Here is a 17,320-nt window from a genome sequence, read left to right as displayed (position 1 = left end):
TGGCAAGTCTGTTCTCCTTGCCACGGTGGTACTTGTAGGCTTGCTTGGTTTTAGAGGGTTTTGAGTGCTACCCTGATGTTTGAAACCCTCCTTAATGCTTCTTAAGACTTCTCCCAGCTCTAGGAGCTTTGCCATCCTTGTTGAAGAAGGCCTAAACCTCTGATTTCTACAATGCCCCTCTAGTGACTCGGTCAATGTTTTGGCCCTCGTTGGCCCTCTCAATTGTCACCCACGATCTCAACATGCGAACCACGGCACAAGGTCAACAAAAGATTAAAACTTTGGGTTAGTGTCCATGACCAATTAAAAGAGTAAAGTGACAATGACACAAATGTTAATGTAAAATTTTATAATATTTTGGTTATTAATCTAAATTCCCTATATTTTAATACAATACATATACCTTAAAAATGTTTATGTAAAGTTTTATTATGCAAAAAATATAATAATAAATTTAAAATAAACAATATAAATTATAATTCTATACATTAAATAAGATCATCCTGTGCATGTAAGATTAAGTTCCATAAAAACATACATACAAAATAATTCATTCTTTTATATTAATCAATACATCATATTTTAAGCCATACGGACATTAATCTTTTAATATGCATCAATATAACCGATACCAATCAAAATTTATACAAAAGCAAAACCTAGATTTTATTATATTGAAATGGAGAATTTCGGCCGAGTCAAGTGGCAGGAGTATGAAATTGAATCCTTTATTTAACACCCAATTGTCTAAGCCAATAGGAACCTTAGGAGGAGTAAATTTTCAAGCAGGAAGTGGCCCATTAGACTAGTTCAGGCCTCTTCTCAATCATGGCCCAGAGTTCCGGGTCAAAATTATGCAGTTTCAGTGATGCAGGACATCACATTATAACGTATAACAACATTTTTATACGTGTTTTGTTCTTCTTCTTTGAGATAACAATTTAGATACGTTGTCATAAATGAAAATTCAACTGATGCCTTGTCTTTCACATAACCCATGACATAGATGCTTCAAACAGATTGATTGCAACGCGACAAGGAAACCCCTTGAATTCTATTTGTCAGATTTCTAGTAACCTATAAATTGCCCTACTGAACTTGCAATGCAAAATCCAAAATTAAATATATTCTCTTAACCACCTCTTTATTCGTCCACCTCAAGTTACAAGGTGAAACAAAATGGAAATCTTTGTATTAAGAATTAAATTGTAATTTGTTCATTTTTTTAAAAAATATGGTAAAGTTAATTCATGTATGTTAAATTAAAAAAAGCAAATTCATCTTTCTATTAAAAGTTATATCTATTTCTACTATTAAACACTGGTTCATATACGTTAATAAGAAATATACGTAGCATCTACTTATTTTGTTGACTACTTTAGTTTTTAACAATAAAAAAGGATAGGATATTTAACAGATATAACTAATTTAGTTTTTAATCTACCGTAAATGGATTAATTTGTCTATTTTTTTAGTAAAGTAGATAAAATATAATTTAATTTTGGTACAAGAACTTCCATGATACTTTTAACATTAATGAGATTAAATTTGAAGATTTTCTTAAAATAGTGGTTAAAACTTCGATTTGTTACTTAGATAACATGGGTCCAAACCCTACAATGATAATATATATATATTCAAAGTATAGTAACGATCGAAAAGTACTTAGCAGGATTGCCACTCAGAGTGTGACTGTTGACTAAAGGAAATACGATATCGGTCCCCTTCTTTTGCTCTGTGAATGCGTAAAAGACTGACCATGGAAGCTTAGCTGCCATCCAATACTGAAATGAAGTTGCATGCGCTTTTACTTTACTCATTCACATGAAATTCTCATGTTTCTTCTCCCTTTAAATGATTACGAGCTTTATATGTACCATACTCCCACCCATCAGACAGGGAAGGGAACATTGCACGATAACTCACTTTAACAGATGAAAGAATGGTTCGTGCTGTACCATAAACATGAAAAGATTTGTTGGGTGAACCATCGTCAAGGCTCATTTAAAAGCTAGCAGGGCCCGATTGATAGGGCACCAAAAAAGGAGCAAAAGACCGGTGTTCGTTCCTTGAATCTGTCTCGATGTTAAACGATCGGTAAAAGACATTGGGCTTTAAGTTGTTTAACAGTGTTAGATAAATTTATTTATAAATCACTCACATCACATCACACAATCAATGCTCCTTAATGTTGTTGGGGATAATGCTATGATCTTTGTTGCTTCTTTATGAGAGGAAGGTTTGGAGGTTGGAGATTGAACAGATATATGTTTTAAAACCAAATTTAAGCCACTGTCTGTTGTTGATTGGCCAATTTTGCTCATCTTATATACTGCAAAGTCACTTTCGTAAGCTTCACTTAACACTTTCTAAGTTCCTATTTGAGGCCTAAGTATGAAAATCACCATCCCACTAAATTGAGATCCCATTTTTCCCGTGCATTTGTAACCTAATAACGCCCTATTCTAGTTGATAGTAGTGACCCTTTATTTGGGGTATGATTATTTTCTTTTCTTACAAATTTAGTAATTAGATTACGCAATAATAAGCAATTGTTTTTCTCCAAGGGCACCGTAATATGAAGTCAATATTTGCATACAGAGTTGAGTCATGCAATGATCATAAAAGCCCAAAACTGTTTAAAAAAGAAAGCATTGAAGAGCAATAAGCCGCACAATGTCCTATCATCAATGCAGATTGCAGAAAAGCCTCATTTTTGCACAACCATACAAGCAAACTAACCCCATCTAGGTGTCTTCAACATTGAAAAATGGGAAAGAGCTGGCTCCTCCTGGCTTTTATACTTTGGCAGATAATTCCAAATGAAGCGGCCATCGCTGTGGGCGGTGGTGTTGGCATTGGTATCGGTAATGCAGGGGGCGTTGGTGGCGGAGGTGTTTGGATTGGTGGAGGAATCGGCAGCAACACCCCAACTCCTTCAGTCCCTTCAGTGTCAAAGCTGAGCAGTGCTTACACTGCTCTCCAAGCATGGAAGTCTGCAATCGCTGATGACCCAATGCGAATTTTGGAGACTTGGGTTGGCTCAGATGTGTGTTCTTATAAAGGGGTGTTTTGTGCAGATCCCCAAGGTGGTGTGGCTTCTGAACCATTCGTTGCTGGCATAGATCTCAACCATGCAAATCTACTAGGCACTCTAGTTAGTGAACTCTCTGTTCTCACTGATATTTCGATCCTTCACCTTAACAGCAACAGGTTCTCAGGCACAGTTCCCGACAGTTTCAGAGAACTTTCATCACTTCAAGAGTTGGATCTCAGTAACAATCGTTTGTCAGGTCCTTTCCCTACAGTCACTTTATACATGCCAAATCTTGTTTATTTGGACCTTAGGTTCAACAGCTTCTCGGGTCCTGTCCCTCAAGATCTATTCAACAAAGGACTCGACGCAATCTTCCTCAACGACAACCAATTCGAGGGTGAAATCCCTCAAAATCTGGGAAATTCACCAGCTTCTGTGATAAACTTGGCTAACAACAAATTCAGTGGGAACATCCCATCTAGTTTTGGCCTCTTGAGTTCAAAATTGAAGGAGATTTTGCTTCTTAACAACAAGTTAACAGGTTGTATTCCAGAAGGAATTGGGCTTTTCTCAGAGATGCAAGTCTTCGATGTGAGCCACAACTCGCTGATGGGTCATTTGCCAGACACAATATCTTGCCTAAATGACATTGAGGTTCTCAATTTGGCACACAACCAGTTATCTGGTGAGCTACCTGACTTGGTTTGTTCCTTAAGGAGCCTCATGAATTTGACAGTTGCCTACAATTTCTTCTCTGGGTTCAGCCAAGAATGCTCCAAATTATTCATCCGAAATGGCGGTTTTGATTTCTCCCTCAATTGCATCCCTGGTAGAGACATGCAAAGACCACAACCAGAGTGCTCTGGAATCCCAGGAAGTGGGCTGAGTTGTCTGAGAATTCCTTCGGCACAGCCTCTTGTTTGCGGGACATTGCTAGGGAACTTGGAGGCTAATCTAACCTCATCATCATCTCCATGAATCTCATTACAAACCAAGTTACCGTCGTTCCACAACAGGTTGGTGATGGTTATCAAATTGTCCCATTCGTTTCTTCATGGATTTCAGTTTCATCTTTGTTATATGATATTATATGTCTTTGAATGGGTAAGATATGCTGAGGTAATTGAGAAAGCCAGAAAGGGATTGTAAAGATTATAAATAGAATATTCAGGTAGAACTGAAATACTTGTATAATCGGATCTTGACTATCCAAATGAAAAAGGAAAAAAAATCCGATTAAAAAGACAGTATTTCGTTTGTCTCATTTCTTGTCTGTCTCATTTATCGTATTCTGATTTTCTGTGCAACTGCAGTTAGGCTCGCTTGTGAATCTAAATGCTCCAAACTCCCATACCCAATGGGCCTATAGTCTTAGGAACACATTTTAGACTGCTAAATTTTATGACTTGGTTGATAAAATAATATGTATGGAAATATATAAGTTATTGAATATAAAATGTTAAACAAGATTATTGCATAATAACTACTTTGAATTTTCTTTAAGAAAACACACACATTGCATTGTTTGCTTAGAAAAAGGCCCAGATTGTCTTTTTGTTTTTTTTTCTTGGGGGATTGTGTGCCGTTTAAGCAATGGTAGGTAAAATCATTTGTAATTATGGTTTTGTTTTGGTGAATATCTAATCATGGTTGATCCGCAAAAAGAAAAGCATGGGGAGTCCCACACTGGATTACAATTGCCAAATGTAGATTAATGTGGGCTCATGTTGTCAACTACTAGATTAACCTTATCCTTAAAAGAACAAACAGATAGCACATCAAGTTACAGTGGACTCACATGAAGCTTATAAGTACTCTCAGTCCTATTCTTTTCTTTTAGAGAAAAATAGTAAATAATGTCACTTTCGCATTACAACCCATACTATAATGACGACATAAGTTACCGAGCAACATAATTTAATTATAAAGATGAAAGAAAACCAAATTAGAAATCGCATTGGCTGCTAAACCAGTAGTATCAAAATCACTTTATTCAACCCTTAATTTTGCGCATCCATTGCTAATCTCTAAATGAACCAACCTCTTGAAAACCAAATTAATTAAATACTAAATCTGGCTACAACTTTTGGGGAAAGCACAGTGACAGTGACTGCTCTACCAGTAAAGGTTTGGAGAGGAGTTTTATTTATGAATATGGTTTTTTCACTAGATAGTGTAAAAAAGTAAAAAATGAAAAGGGGAAAAACCAAAGAGGAAAGTGAGGGAGAAAGTGGGAGAAGCGAAACATAACTTCACACCGTATTGGTGTTCATCCGCCAAAGCTTTTTTTGGGAACACTTGGATGTTAATAGTCAATTGGTCAGTTCGAAGATGATCGAAATGGATTATTTGAATTTGGAGTGTAGACAAGGGATTAGTGTGGGGGCTTTGGCTCCAATACTAATACATCTCTTCCCTTAAAATTTGTTAAATTATGCTTTCAGTCCTTACAACTTGTAATTCGTTTTCTGATCCTAAAGCAATATTTTAGCTTCACCTTGTACTCGCATAACAGGTGTTCATGGGATTTGTTTAGTTTTATAGCTGTTACTTTGCTGATGCAAAATGTTCTTATTAAAACTATAAATTGACAAATCAACTTTGTTTTTCAAAACTTTCGAGGATCGTTCTGCGAATTTATAACCAAACAACAAAATATTCTACAAAAAAGCTACCCCCTTTTCCAACCTTAGTCTTTCTTATCAATCATTCGGCCCAAGCCTCTAGCCCAGTTTCTTTTGCACAATAGCCTATTACTTATTGTACATTCACCGTGTTTCTCGTTGCTGTATAAATACTTTAACAATATTTTTAGGGTTTAATTATTCATCATGTTAATTGTGTTTAGTTGGTTAAATATAATCAAATAGATGAGATATTTTCCAGTTTTAGGATTGATTCGATGAAAGTTAATTATTAATATCATTAATTCTAAAACCCAAATTAAATATTAAAAAGTTAACATAATTAACTTTTGATTCCGAATTATATACATTTTTGTTATACATTGATACCAGGTTGAACAAAAAGACACAAATATCACATTAAAAAAATTTAGATACTGATTAAGCCTAATATTTATACATTAATTATATATTTCAAACAACGTAAAGTAAATGCAATTAATTGATGTATTTAAGAAGCCTTAGAAACACAATGATAAGAATGAGAGAAAGGGGATCATGATAATGGAGAGCCGAGGGTACACAAAATAAAAGTGAAGGCTTAAAGTACAAAATAGAAACTTGAATTAGCCATAAAGTAGATTCAATAGTTCATAAAGATAAAAGCTGTTTGATGGAAGTAAGGAATGAAAAGGTAAAAAGCATGAACAAAACAATGAAACAATTGAATTCTTTTTTATCTATACAATTTCAGGTCTGTAAGGTATGAACCCAACAACAAATCAAAGAAATGTTTCCTGTATTTTGTGTTGAAACACACACACACTCAAGCAAAAGATAAAAAACTCAGATGATCAACAGGCACACCCTCATACAAAAGAAAAAGCTTTGAATAAAAAAATATATATGAGGGGAAAAAAGTAAATAATTAAGGACTGAAAAGAAGGGAAATTTGTAGTGAATTAGGGGTTTTTTAAGAGAAAGAATCATGTTCATGATCATGGCAAAGCTCCTTCCTGAGTTTACGTGAGAAAAGTTGGCAAGCATCCATGCTAAGATCAATGGCAGCTGATAGTGCGATAAACAGTGCAGCATCAGCCATACATGTCACATGTTGCATCCCAACTTGTACCACTGGTTTGCTAACTTTTCCTTCGCCTTCGACGGTGGCACCCATCACGAATCCTTTAACCGGTGACCTTAAACTCAATGCTGAGGGGTCTCTTGATACTCTCCTATCTATACAAAATTGGCCACCCTTTTTGATACTCATTGTAGCTTCAGCAATTGGGATTCCATTGTTAGGGCCATTTTCAGTGACAAGTTCAAACTTGTAGCCTAAGCCATCAATAGGGCCTCGTTCACGCCATGCCTCTAGACGACCCCATGGTTTCCAGCTGCTGACGGAGAAGCCGTTTGGGCGGAGAATTAGCCATGCACCAGGGTTCGATCTGGAAACACGGTCCGACCCCGGAGAGGGTACAAATGGAGTGATCATTGAAGCAGCTGCAACAGGAGAACCTGATAGATCATGTATCATTATCATCCACCCCTTCCTCTCCCTTCCTTGCCTTTCCTTTTCACCTGAAAATGTTCTCATCCATCCTCTATTCTTGTTGCTAAAATCTGGCGGTAGAGATCTGGTCAAACAATCGTATAAAAAATTAAATTTGAAAAAGAAAATCTAATTAAACTAAACATGATTCCATCAAATGGGAAAATAAAAACTGCCAATCAAATATTTGAGCACATGGGAGAGAATCAAAGGTGACAGTTAGGGAGATATGGAAGAGAATTGTCCGTTTGACATCAACTAGCACACTATTATTTTACTTTCAAGTATCATTAAAAAGAGATTTTATTCTCAGGCAGATAGTTTTCTAATAAAATTGAAAGTTGAACCAGAGTTCTTCAAGGGAATATGATAACTGCATTAATAGTTGAACATGTAAATTAGCCCAGAAATGCTGTCATAAAGAAACAAGCAGTGACAAAGGAGAGATCAAACATGTAATTAGCCCAGAAATGCCCATTTTGGCTGTGATATTCATACCAAAGCAAAACCTTATCAGATTCTGTACCTTTTGTTTGAATGCTAAAGGTCAGGTCAGGTCAGGTCAACTAATCTAAGGTTCTTTTCATTTCCATGAAATTCCATTCATTAAAGTTTCAATTAAAGCCAATATTTCAAAAATGGATAATGCCAGAGCCAACCTGTACTCAGATGGAAGAAGACAGACTTTTCCATCAACAATTTGGCGTTGATCTATTAATTTTCATGTTAAATCTTTAAAGACCCGAAAAAAAACAAGGAAAATTAGATAAGGTGCTGTAAACTAGTGGTGTTGGGTAACATGGACATGTTCGTGCAAATTATTGCTACAATTACTAAAGCAGAAGCGACAATCACAGATGGCTAACAGTAACGGAGACCCAAATCCATGGCAATGGAAGTGTGAAACTCACTGAAATGAACCGTATTGAAAAATGAAAAAGGAAACGGAGGAAGTTACCGAGATCTTGAACGATCGGCGCTAAATTTGCAGCTGAAGACGGGTTGTCTAATGTTGCCTTGAATTTGAAACACGACGGGGCTACATTCCGGTTCACCGCCGAATTGGAAAACGAACCGGGGATCTGGTTCAGACTTGACCGTTAAGTGGAGCTTAGCGGTTGGCTTTTCCGGTTCGTTACCCAGTTTCATCCACCCATTTTGGAACACGGAAGGCGTGGCTTGTGACACACCCAAGTCCAGGGTGACCTGAACCCGACCCACCAGCTTCCCACTGCTGACGCCGCACGTGTGGCCCATCCGCCCAGTGTAGACTTCGATACGTAGCGTGACAGGCTTGCCGGATAAACGCCGGAGAGTCAGAGCATCGAGGTGGAAACCGGCGGCCGAAGTGGAGGATTCAGGAGGGGAATCACCGGAGCTGCTGCTGAGAGGCAACAAAGCTGTTTGAGAGGGGAAGTTTTTGAGTCTCAATTTGCAAAAACACGGCGTCGTCGTGGGGTAAACGCCGGAACCGGCTGGTTTGGTGGCTTGTGGGAGTTTCAAAGCCAATGATTCGACGATTAAACGAACAAATGGGCATGGATCCATCGTACAAAACAAGTGATTGAAGAGAATTTTGGGTGGGACTTTGGTTTAAAAGAACAAAGGTAGCTCGAAATGAACGCCGTAGACAGTGAAGAGCTTCGTAAACATCTAAGCTTATGGGCTGAACTGTGAAAAGTCTGGAAGTCGGCTCTACAGCAAAACCTCCTCTAATGTTTTTCACTTCCTCTTGTCTGTCTCTTTAGCAACTTTCAGTGTTTTGTTATAGACATTGTAGCATGTTTGGTGGTTTTTGGGCTTTGTATTGGTCGGCTTTAGTTTGTTTGTTCTCGCGGGAAAAAAAAAGCGATAAAGGAATTTGGTTGATTTTCTCGACGATTGGGACTGTGATTTGACCCGCGAATTAGGAAGTTTATTGGTACTTTTATACACAAAAGGAAACCAATTAGATAAATAAATAATTATGTTTCACCATTATGAATTACGTGAATTAAATTGTTGCAACTAATCCACAAGTGGGCAAAGCAAGGATGTATGATTGATAGTCTACTCACATAAATTCTAGAAATTTTACTAAGTAAAAATATATCCCTGAGTCAAAACAAATTATCGAATTTTTTATAAAATTTATAAAAAATTATTTTTAAATAAATGTTGATCAATTTCAAAATAAATTTGATATACTTTACCATTCTAATATTCATTAAAAGTAATATTCTATTTTATTTATATCATCAATAACTCCTTAAAAAATTCATTAATGAGTATTGATAAGAGACTAATGTTGAATTTCCAGTACATTAAATTCTTGAAATTAACTTTAACGAATGTTTTTGAAGCACCAGTTGGCAAAATTAAATGATATCCAGAAAAAGAAAGAGATGATAAATTGAGGAGAAAAGGAGTTTTAATATCGAGGAGAAAAAAATAAGGGGCCCATCACAGCTGGGTTAAGGCTGGCAAAATTGGAAGGCTCTGCCTAGCTGGACTTTTGATTTGGTGTGTGTGTTGGTGATCTGACCCTCACTCACGGAATTTTCTTTTCCATTCCTTCCAAATACTGTAAGCATCTCACGGATTGTTGACGTGGTATTCGCGCCCGTCTCCTTATTTCCATTCTCCCCGTTTTCTAATGACGGCGCTAACAGAATTTTATTTTATTTATAATTTTCAACTTGTTTTGTCTTTTTTCCATATATTTATTATTATTTTTCAAGGTTTTCTTAGTGGATAAGCTATTAAAAAAGGGAGAAAACATTTGCAACTAAAATGTTTTGTAAGTCAAAACCATTTGTTTCATATATTGTTATATTTTCTAGCTGTTGATGCACCGAACCCATACTCCAAAAAAAAAAAATTCACGTTGATTATGGACAGGTTAATAAACGACGAACAGAAAACAACAGATTCTGAATTTGATATGTTTCAATCATAGCCATTAATCTTTTTTCTTTTAATAAATCAATGGAAGTGATCGTAGAAAAATTAGATAATTTTTTTAAAATAATTAATTTTGAATGATCTATCATTGCGACTTTTGATCCATTGATTTGATTTAAGATGATAATGCATTGTTGAATTTTATTAAAACAAACAAGGCTATCTAATCCAACTTTATTTATTAAGAATCATGGTATGATTGAAATAAAATAAATGAGATTTTTGTTAAAATGATAAGTTATAAAAATCTTTAAAATCATAATATTTTATGTTTAAATTTGTATATTTTTTAGTTTTAATATAAAAGATATAAGAGTATTTTTAAAATAATATAATTTTAATGGTAAAATAACGATATTCTAATTATTATCAAAATGAGTTAATTACGATGAACTTTGTGACAACATAATATAATATACATTAAGCTTTCGCTGGTATTGTTTTTTATATGAAAATTTCAACCACAAAAACACCAAAATATAATGACCCAAAGTCTTGGATCAAATGCCATGCAATCTTCACTTTTACCCTTTTGTTTTTTTCCCACCTTTCATGGAACCCCAGTCTTTTGGTAATCCCAACATGATTATTTACCCATTATTTCACCTGTCCTTTTTGCTTCTTTTTCAAACCTTATCCCTTTTATTTTTACCTTTAATTTTTTTTCTTCCATAATCTAAGACCGACACCCAACTATTTGTTCCATTACGGTGTATGTGGGAGGCAAGCGTGAAGGCCTAGCATGAGCATCCCCCCCAATCCCCATTGCTTCTTTATTAACTCTTTTCATCCCCCCCCCAAATCATCTTTGTTTCGTTACTACGCTACTATATGCTTTCATATTGGTCCATCCTCAATTTAATTTAGAAATGATAACCTTTTTAATTTTTTTTTTTTTGCATTTTTCCTTATTTATCGATGTTTCAAGAGTCTAGTTGAAAATGGGTGAGATTCATATTGTAGAATTTGGGTTGAGACTTGATAGAGGGAAATGGTGGGTCACGTGGGTGTCATGCATGCGTGGCAAGATGACATGGCAGGATAGGATTGGTTATTATTGGGAGTTTGTATGGACTATTGCTCGTTTGATGAGGGACCAAATTAAAGGGGATATATCTTTTCATAACTTGAACGAAAATAGTAGACTAGAGAATTAATGAAAGGATTATTATCCATGGCCCAGTTGCCCCTACCTAGGTCGTTACTTTCACTGTTTCTTCTACCACTTTCCCTTCCCTTTTTCTCGAGAAAATAGATTAATACTTGGACTAGTGCTATCTATATCTAACTCAAAGAAAAATAACTTCTCTCAGTTAACTTTTCATGTTATCATCAATGCACCAGTTATTTTATTCTTGATTATTTGTTTTCAATCTGTTGAAGTCTTATCAACTGTCAAATTATACAAGAATTTTACCTCATAATTATAAGGGTCGGTTTATATTTGATCCAGTAGGTACACATTAAGAAAAGTCATCAATAAATTAATAATTTTTGTACTAATAGGTGTTATCTTTAACCTATCGAAGTAAAACGAACGCAGTAGAAAATATTGCAGAGAGTGAAAAATTTTGTCAACTGTTCATTAAAATATGCAAAGTATTGAAGAAGATATAGGACATTACATGTGTGCAACATCAATGGGTTTTTTTTTTAACGTTGTCAAGCTTCACATCAAGACAATATACTTTGTCTTCCCAAAATTTCTTTTATATTTTTATTTTGTTAAACCAATTAGCTGTCTGGACCCATAGGAAGATTGGAGAGAGAAAGCAGGAAATCTTGTGCAAAAGTTGTTTTAATTTGATCTGTATTATGGGTCTATGCCTCTCTTCTCCGGTCGTCGTGTTTGGTCGTTCTCTACGGTCCATAAAAATCGCAACCCGACGAGGGAAAAAGCAATGGTAAAGCATTATTAACATGATGATACCAGCTATGAAGCAAAACAAGGAGTTGGCGGACAGGCAAGTGGTGAATTGGGTAGTATCTTATAGTCTGATTTCGTGCAACAAAGAGAAGGGTCCCTCTTTAAATATTGGACCTACCACAGTCAATTATACTGATAATCATGATCTTAAGGGTTGGTTCTCTGTTTTTATTTTATTGTTAAGGCAAAACATAAATTATGCTGCTTTTTTATTAAAAACAAAGATGAGGGGGATTCTCTCTTAAGAACTCTCCATGCCGGGCTGTTATAATCATAATTTGGTTCAACGAATGTTGCGGTCTTAATCTTATAAACATGTAGGGCATACAAAGTGAAGAAAATAGTGAAAAAGGAAAAAGAAAAAAGAAAATCTGTTTATGAATGACTTGTGTTACTTTAAGAAAAAAAATCATGGCAAAAAGTGAAAGATCAAGTGTCGAAATTACAAATCATAATTGCTTCGATTAGTTGCTTAACGAGGTCAAGCTTTCATTATTTCACCATAGGAATAGTCAAATAGAAAGCTATAATACATCGAAAATAGTCAATTCTGTTCGCTTTTATTGATGGTAGATTTTCATCTGTTCCTGATTTCTCGGTTGGTTATTTAGAAACTCAAGTTACTAAGAGAAAGAATTGTATGAAGCTGTGATTTTACGTCATTTTTATCTTTTTCTCGGTTGGTTATTTAGAAACTCAAGTTACTAAGAGAAAAATTGTATGAAACTGTGATTTCACGTCATTCTTATATTTTTCTAATAGTAGAATTACAAATCAGATTTTCAGTTTTTTCCTCTTAAAAACAATTTAAATCCAACTAAAAATACTAAAAATTAGGAGAAAAAAATCTAATTTATCATTCTGCTATTGGAAAGTGATAAGAATGACATAGAATCACAGTTTCATACAATCTTTTCTTAATTACTAAATGCGGCTTTTATGTATGAAATAATATTTGTGGTGTTGGACTTGGAGCTTAGGCTCATACTCGTGGAATGGTGACCTGAGAGGCATCAGATTTTAGCCTAACTAGCAACAGAGTTGAGAGTAAAAAAGGTTTCAGGCCTTTTATCTCTAGGGTTTATATGCTTAAATTATGTCTGCATAACAGGCCAGTTGTGGTAACAAACAAGAAACAACTTACTTTTGGGCTCTTGGACATAGTAACAACTAAGTTTTTCTATTATTTGGGCTTTTGGACCTTGCTTTGCTTTGGGCTTAAATATAACTAGTTCTGGGTATAATTTGTAATATCCAAGGATGGGTAGATTTTTTTTTTTGTTTTTTTTGCAACTGATCATTTCATTCTATAGAAATTAAACAGTAAGCCCGAGCAAAAGGAGACTAAGGACTCCAAATAGGGTAATTATCAAAATTATATATGAATTTTTATTTAATAAATTTTAATTTTATGTAATTTTATATATGAAATTTTGATTTGATTCAATTTTCATAAACTATTGATAACATTATTGAGTCAGTACCGTTTTATATTTTATACTGTTATATTATATACCCAAACAATTATAATAATTTAATATAAAATAAATATATGCATTCATGAACCGCAGTTTATAAATAAAAATCATTACAGTAGTGAAAATCATAAATAAAACAAAAAGAAAGATCGACAAGCACAACATTTAAGAATTAAAAAAAAAAAACATTTCCTTTGATTCAAATTCGAAAACAATCAATGCAGAAAATCTCTTTCACTCAAAAATAAAATAAAATAAAAACCCTACGCAACAAAATCAAAACTTCTAAAAAGGAATCACACAAAACTCAAAGAACATTTTTGTCATTTTACCTTGACAAGTACTCGAGTGGAAGAAGCAAGGGTAGATCTTTTATGTTTAAAGTTTTGATTCTCCATATAAATGGTGAGATCCCATTTTGTTTATAAACATCATATTTAGTATTATTTTTAGTTTTTATCAATATTGTTATACAAATAATATAAAATGCTTGATATGTTGGCTCTCCGCTACCAATTTGAAGAATTTGCTCGTTATTTTTATGGTTTTACCTTTTTTTAAGAATATTATTTAAGATATATGTAACGCATTACACCTAACTACCTCTAACACGTCACATCAGTGAATCGTACATTATATATATATGTGAATGAATTAAGGGGCACAGTAGAACAAATACTCAGCAAATATAATATAAATAAATAAATATAAAATTTGAATGGATATCATTTAAATACCAAACAAAAACTCTATTTATTAGGTGAAATTCTTTTTAGTCAATCACAGGATAATTCTCTCATAACATGCTCATATTTTCTAAACTGCAAGTTTAGAGGATAAATTCTAACTTCATTTTCACAGGGCAAATTTCCAATCAAGTTTGGTCTACACCTTTTAACGATGGATCACTTTTTTGAAAACTTTTCTTTTTTCGCGACACCTTTTTAAATCTTACAATCATTTCAATAAGTTGAAACCAAACATAAATAATATATTATAATTACATATAGTTTTATACAAAATATAACGGACTAAAATTTAAATAAAATTCACACATAATTAAATCTAAATCTCATAAGGTAGGAAATATCCTATTATTATTATTATTTATGCAAATAACAAACTATTATTATGTGAGACGGATGTAATTCTTTAATTTAAAAAAATGGTTATCGAATTAGTGTCGATCTAACAACCACACAAGCTTATATAAAATTATTTTAAAAAATAAAATCTAATTTAAATTATAATAATCAAATTTATTGCTTAAAAAAAGAGCAATCAAATTTATCTATTGTCTTTAGTCTATCTTCTATATTTATCTTAACTATCTACTTATAACATCCAAAAAAAATCACAAATATTATTATCTTTTAAATATTTTTATATAATATATCTTTGAAAAAACTTAATCAGTTTTCTTATAGAAACTACATCCTAAAATATTTACAATTTTTTAAATAGAAAACAACTACATATTCTCAGGAAAACACTTTCATCAAAAATTTAAAACCACCAATAATTTAAAACTTTTATATGCATATCTACATATACGAGATAAAGGATTAATTTATCATCCATGTACTAAATGCAAGATATTCTAGTATCTTTTAAATTAGGGTGAATTTCACTCCAAATTATTAAATTATTAATAAGTTTAAGTTTTGATCATTTAACTTCAAAAAGATATGAAATGGTCATTGAACTATTCAAAAAATTTTATTTAAGTCACTGGACTGTTAAAATCGATATTTTATGACATTCTCTATTTGTACCGCCTGTACTAATAAAAAGTTTTCATTCTCTTTTCTTTTACAATTCAATTTTTTTTCAATAAAATAATTTTGAATGTCATGAATTTGCGAACCAAAATCTAAAAAGCTCTATTTTCCAAACTTTGATATTAATTGTTAGATTGACTTGGATTTAAAAGCTTGTTCTTCTACTCATCGATGGGTATTAATCCATCATACCAATCACCCAATTGATGCTTGGAACTTACTAGCCAAGCTTTTTTAAAAAAAAATTAATATACCATTAACTTAAATAAAATTTTTTGAATATTTCAATTATTTAAATGAAAACTTTCAAATAATTTAATCACTATTTTTTAAATTTTTAAAATTTAATATTCAAAATATAAATTTATTAATAATTTATCAACTATGACCAAAATTTCCCTTAAGAAATGGTGCAAATGACGTAAACGTAAAAATAGAAGAAAAGAATGTGGGCAATAAGACACGTGAAGAGTCAGAGAGAAAAGGAAAAATAAAGGGAAAAAAAAGTGTGGGGAACTTGGGAAGGGTCTATGGGGGCTTATATGGGTTGCTAAAATAAAGGCGGACGTGACTGGTAGTAATGAAAATAAGCAAAATGGACGGTTGAGAAATCATCAAATCAGCTTTTTCAATGCCCTTCCACCTATCTTCGCTTCCTTATTTATCGTCTCCCTCCCCCCCCCCTTCCCTTCCCCATTCACCATTACCCTTCTCCCCCTTTCCTCCCATATTCCTCTTTCCCAATACCCTTTCACCCTTGCTAATAAAACCACCTTATTAACATACCTAACCATGTCGTGGCAAACCTACGTTGATGAGCACTTGATGTGTGACATCGATGGCACTGGTCATCACCTTTCTGCCGCTGCTATCGTTGGTCACGATGGCAGTATCTGGGCTCAGAGCTCTAACTTCCCCAAGGTCATGATCACTCCTCTTTCATTATTTATTCCCCATCTTAGATCATCATCATCGTTATCTGGTTTAAGTTTTCCTTTGGTTTCGATTGCAGTGTCAGCCCAAGGAGATCACTGACATCATGAAAGATTTCGACGAACCAGGTCACCTTGCCCCTACAGGCTTGCACCTTGGTGGCGCAAAGTTTATGGTCATTCAGGGTGAGCCTGGTGCTGTCATTCGTGGAAAAAAGGTGATTATATATACATGCATGCTAGCTTTAATATATTATACTACAAAAAATCTAAAAAAACTGTGTGTTTTAATATATGATGTGGGCAGGGATCTGGAGGGGTGACTATTAAGAAAACAGCACAAGCACTTGTGTTTGGGATATATGAAGAACCAGTGACTCCGGGGCAATGCAACATGGTTGTGGAGAGGTTGGGCGATTATCTTGCAGAACAGGGCCTGTAGTCGACCACCTAGCTTTTCATATTCAATGCCTTAATTCCCCCATATGTTTTTGTTTCTTCTTTTTTAAGTCTTGGATTCCGAGTAATTTGCGTTTTCTTCCATTGAAAAACTATATACGGTTTGATAAGATGGTTTGACTGGCATTTGGACTTGGGTTGATCTGAGTTGTTTTCTTTTCACCATATCCGTTTGTTTTGTTTTCTTAATTTTTCGTTCTTGGGTTCTGTTTGTATTTATAATCCCCCATCAGCCATCAGTGATTGCGGGGTTTTTGTTTTTGGTTTTATTTTTTTCCTTTTGGGTGGCACTATTTGATGCCACTATATATATATAAAGAACGTTTGAACTTTTTTGAATATTCCCCTATGTTGTTCGGAAGAAAAAAAAGAATATGCCCCATGAGAGTATCAGATTTCAGGTTCCTTGATCACCATTTCTTCCACCTCAATATCAATGTTTTTTTTCTTTATTTTTATAGTCTGTTCCACGTTTTGACTTCTAATTTCCGAGAATATCTGGATTTGGATCACTTCAGAAAATACCATGATAACTTTCCTTTCACTCCCTATATATCAGGATTCAGTTAACTGATATTATAGAT

General features: G+C 34.0%; 3 protein-coding genes across 4 annotated transcripts; 2 read left to right on the top strand and 1 right to left on the bottom strand.

Moving 5' to 3' along the window:
• Positions 1-2,306: 2,306 nt before the first annotated feature.
• LOC107907172 (leucine-rich repeat extensin-like protein 4) lies at positions 2,307-4,344 on the top strand. 2 transcript variants are annotated; one of them, XM_041093108.1, is made up of 2 exons: positions 2,497-3,722; positions 3,802-4,344. In XM_041093108.1, the coding sequence occupies exons 1-2, from the start codon at positions 2,771-2,773 to the stop codon at positions 3,921-3,923; spliced, it is 1,074 nt and encodes a 357-aa protein (XP_040949042.1). In that variant the 5' UTR covers positions 2,497-2,770; the 3' UTR covers positions 3,924-4,344. The 2 variants fall into 2 exon arrangements, with proteins under 2 accessions (XP_016689915.2, XP_040949042.1); XM_016834426.2 differs by having other exon boundaries at positions 2,307-4,301.
• Positions 4,345-6,377: 2,033 nt separating this feature from the next.
• LOC107907173 (uncharacterized) lies at positions 6,378-9,112 on the bottom strand. The gene is made up of 2 exons (XM_016834427.2): positions 8,175-9,112; positions 6,378-7,301 (listed from the first exon to the last, which is right to left on the bottom strand). The coding sequence occupies exons 1-2, from the start codon at positions 8,762-8,764 to the stop codon at positions 6,635-6,637; spliced, it is 1,257 nt and encodes a 418-aa protein (XP_016689916.2). The 5' UTR covers positions 8,765-9,112; the 3' UTR covers positions 6,378-6,634.
• A 6,814-nt stretch (positions 9,113-15,926) lies between these two features.
• LOC107907174 (profilin-2) lies at positions 15,927-17,077 on the top strand. The gene is made up of 3 exons (XM_041093107.1): positions 15,927-16,266; positions 16,358-16,495; positions 16,585-17,077. The coding sequence occupies exons 1-3, from the start codon at positions 16,138-16,140 to the stop codon at positions 16,717-16,719; spliced, it is 402 nt and encodes a 133-aa protein (XP_040949041.1). The 5' UTR covers positions 15,927-16,137; the 3' UTR covers positions 16,720-17,077.
• Positions 17,078-17,320: the final 243 nt, after the last annotated feature.

Source organism: Gossypium hirsutum, chromosome D05 (assembly GCF_007990345.1).
Source record: "Gossypium hirsutum isolate 1008001.06 chromosome D05, Gossypium_hirsutum_v2.1, whole genome shotgun sequence".
Classification (NCBI taxonomy): Eukaryota; Viridiplantae; Streptophyta; class Magnoliopsida; order Malvales; family Malvaceae; genus Gossypium; species Gossypium hirsutum.
This window is presented reverse-complemented; position numbering and strand designations above follow the sequence as displayed.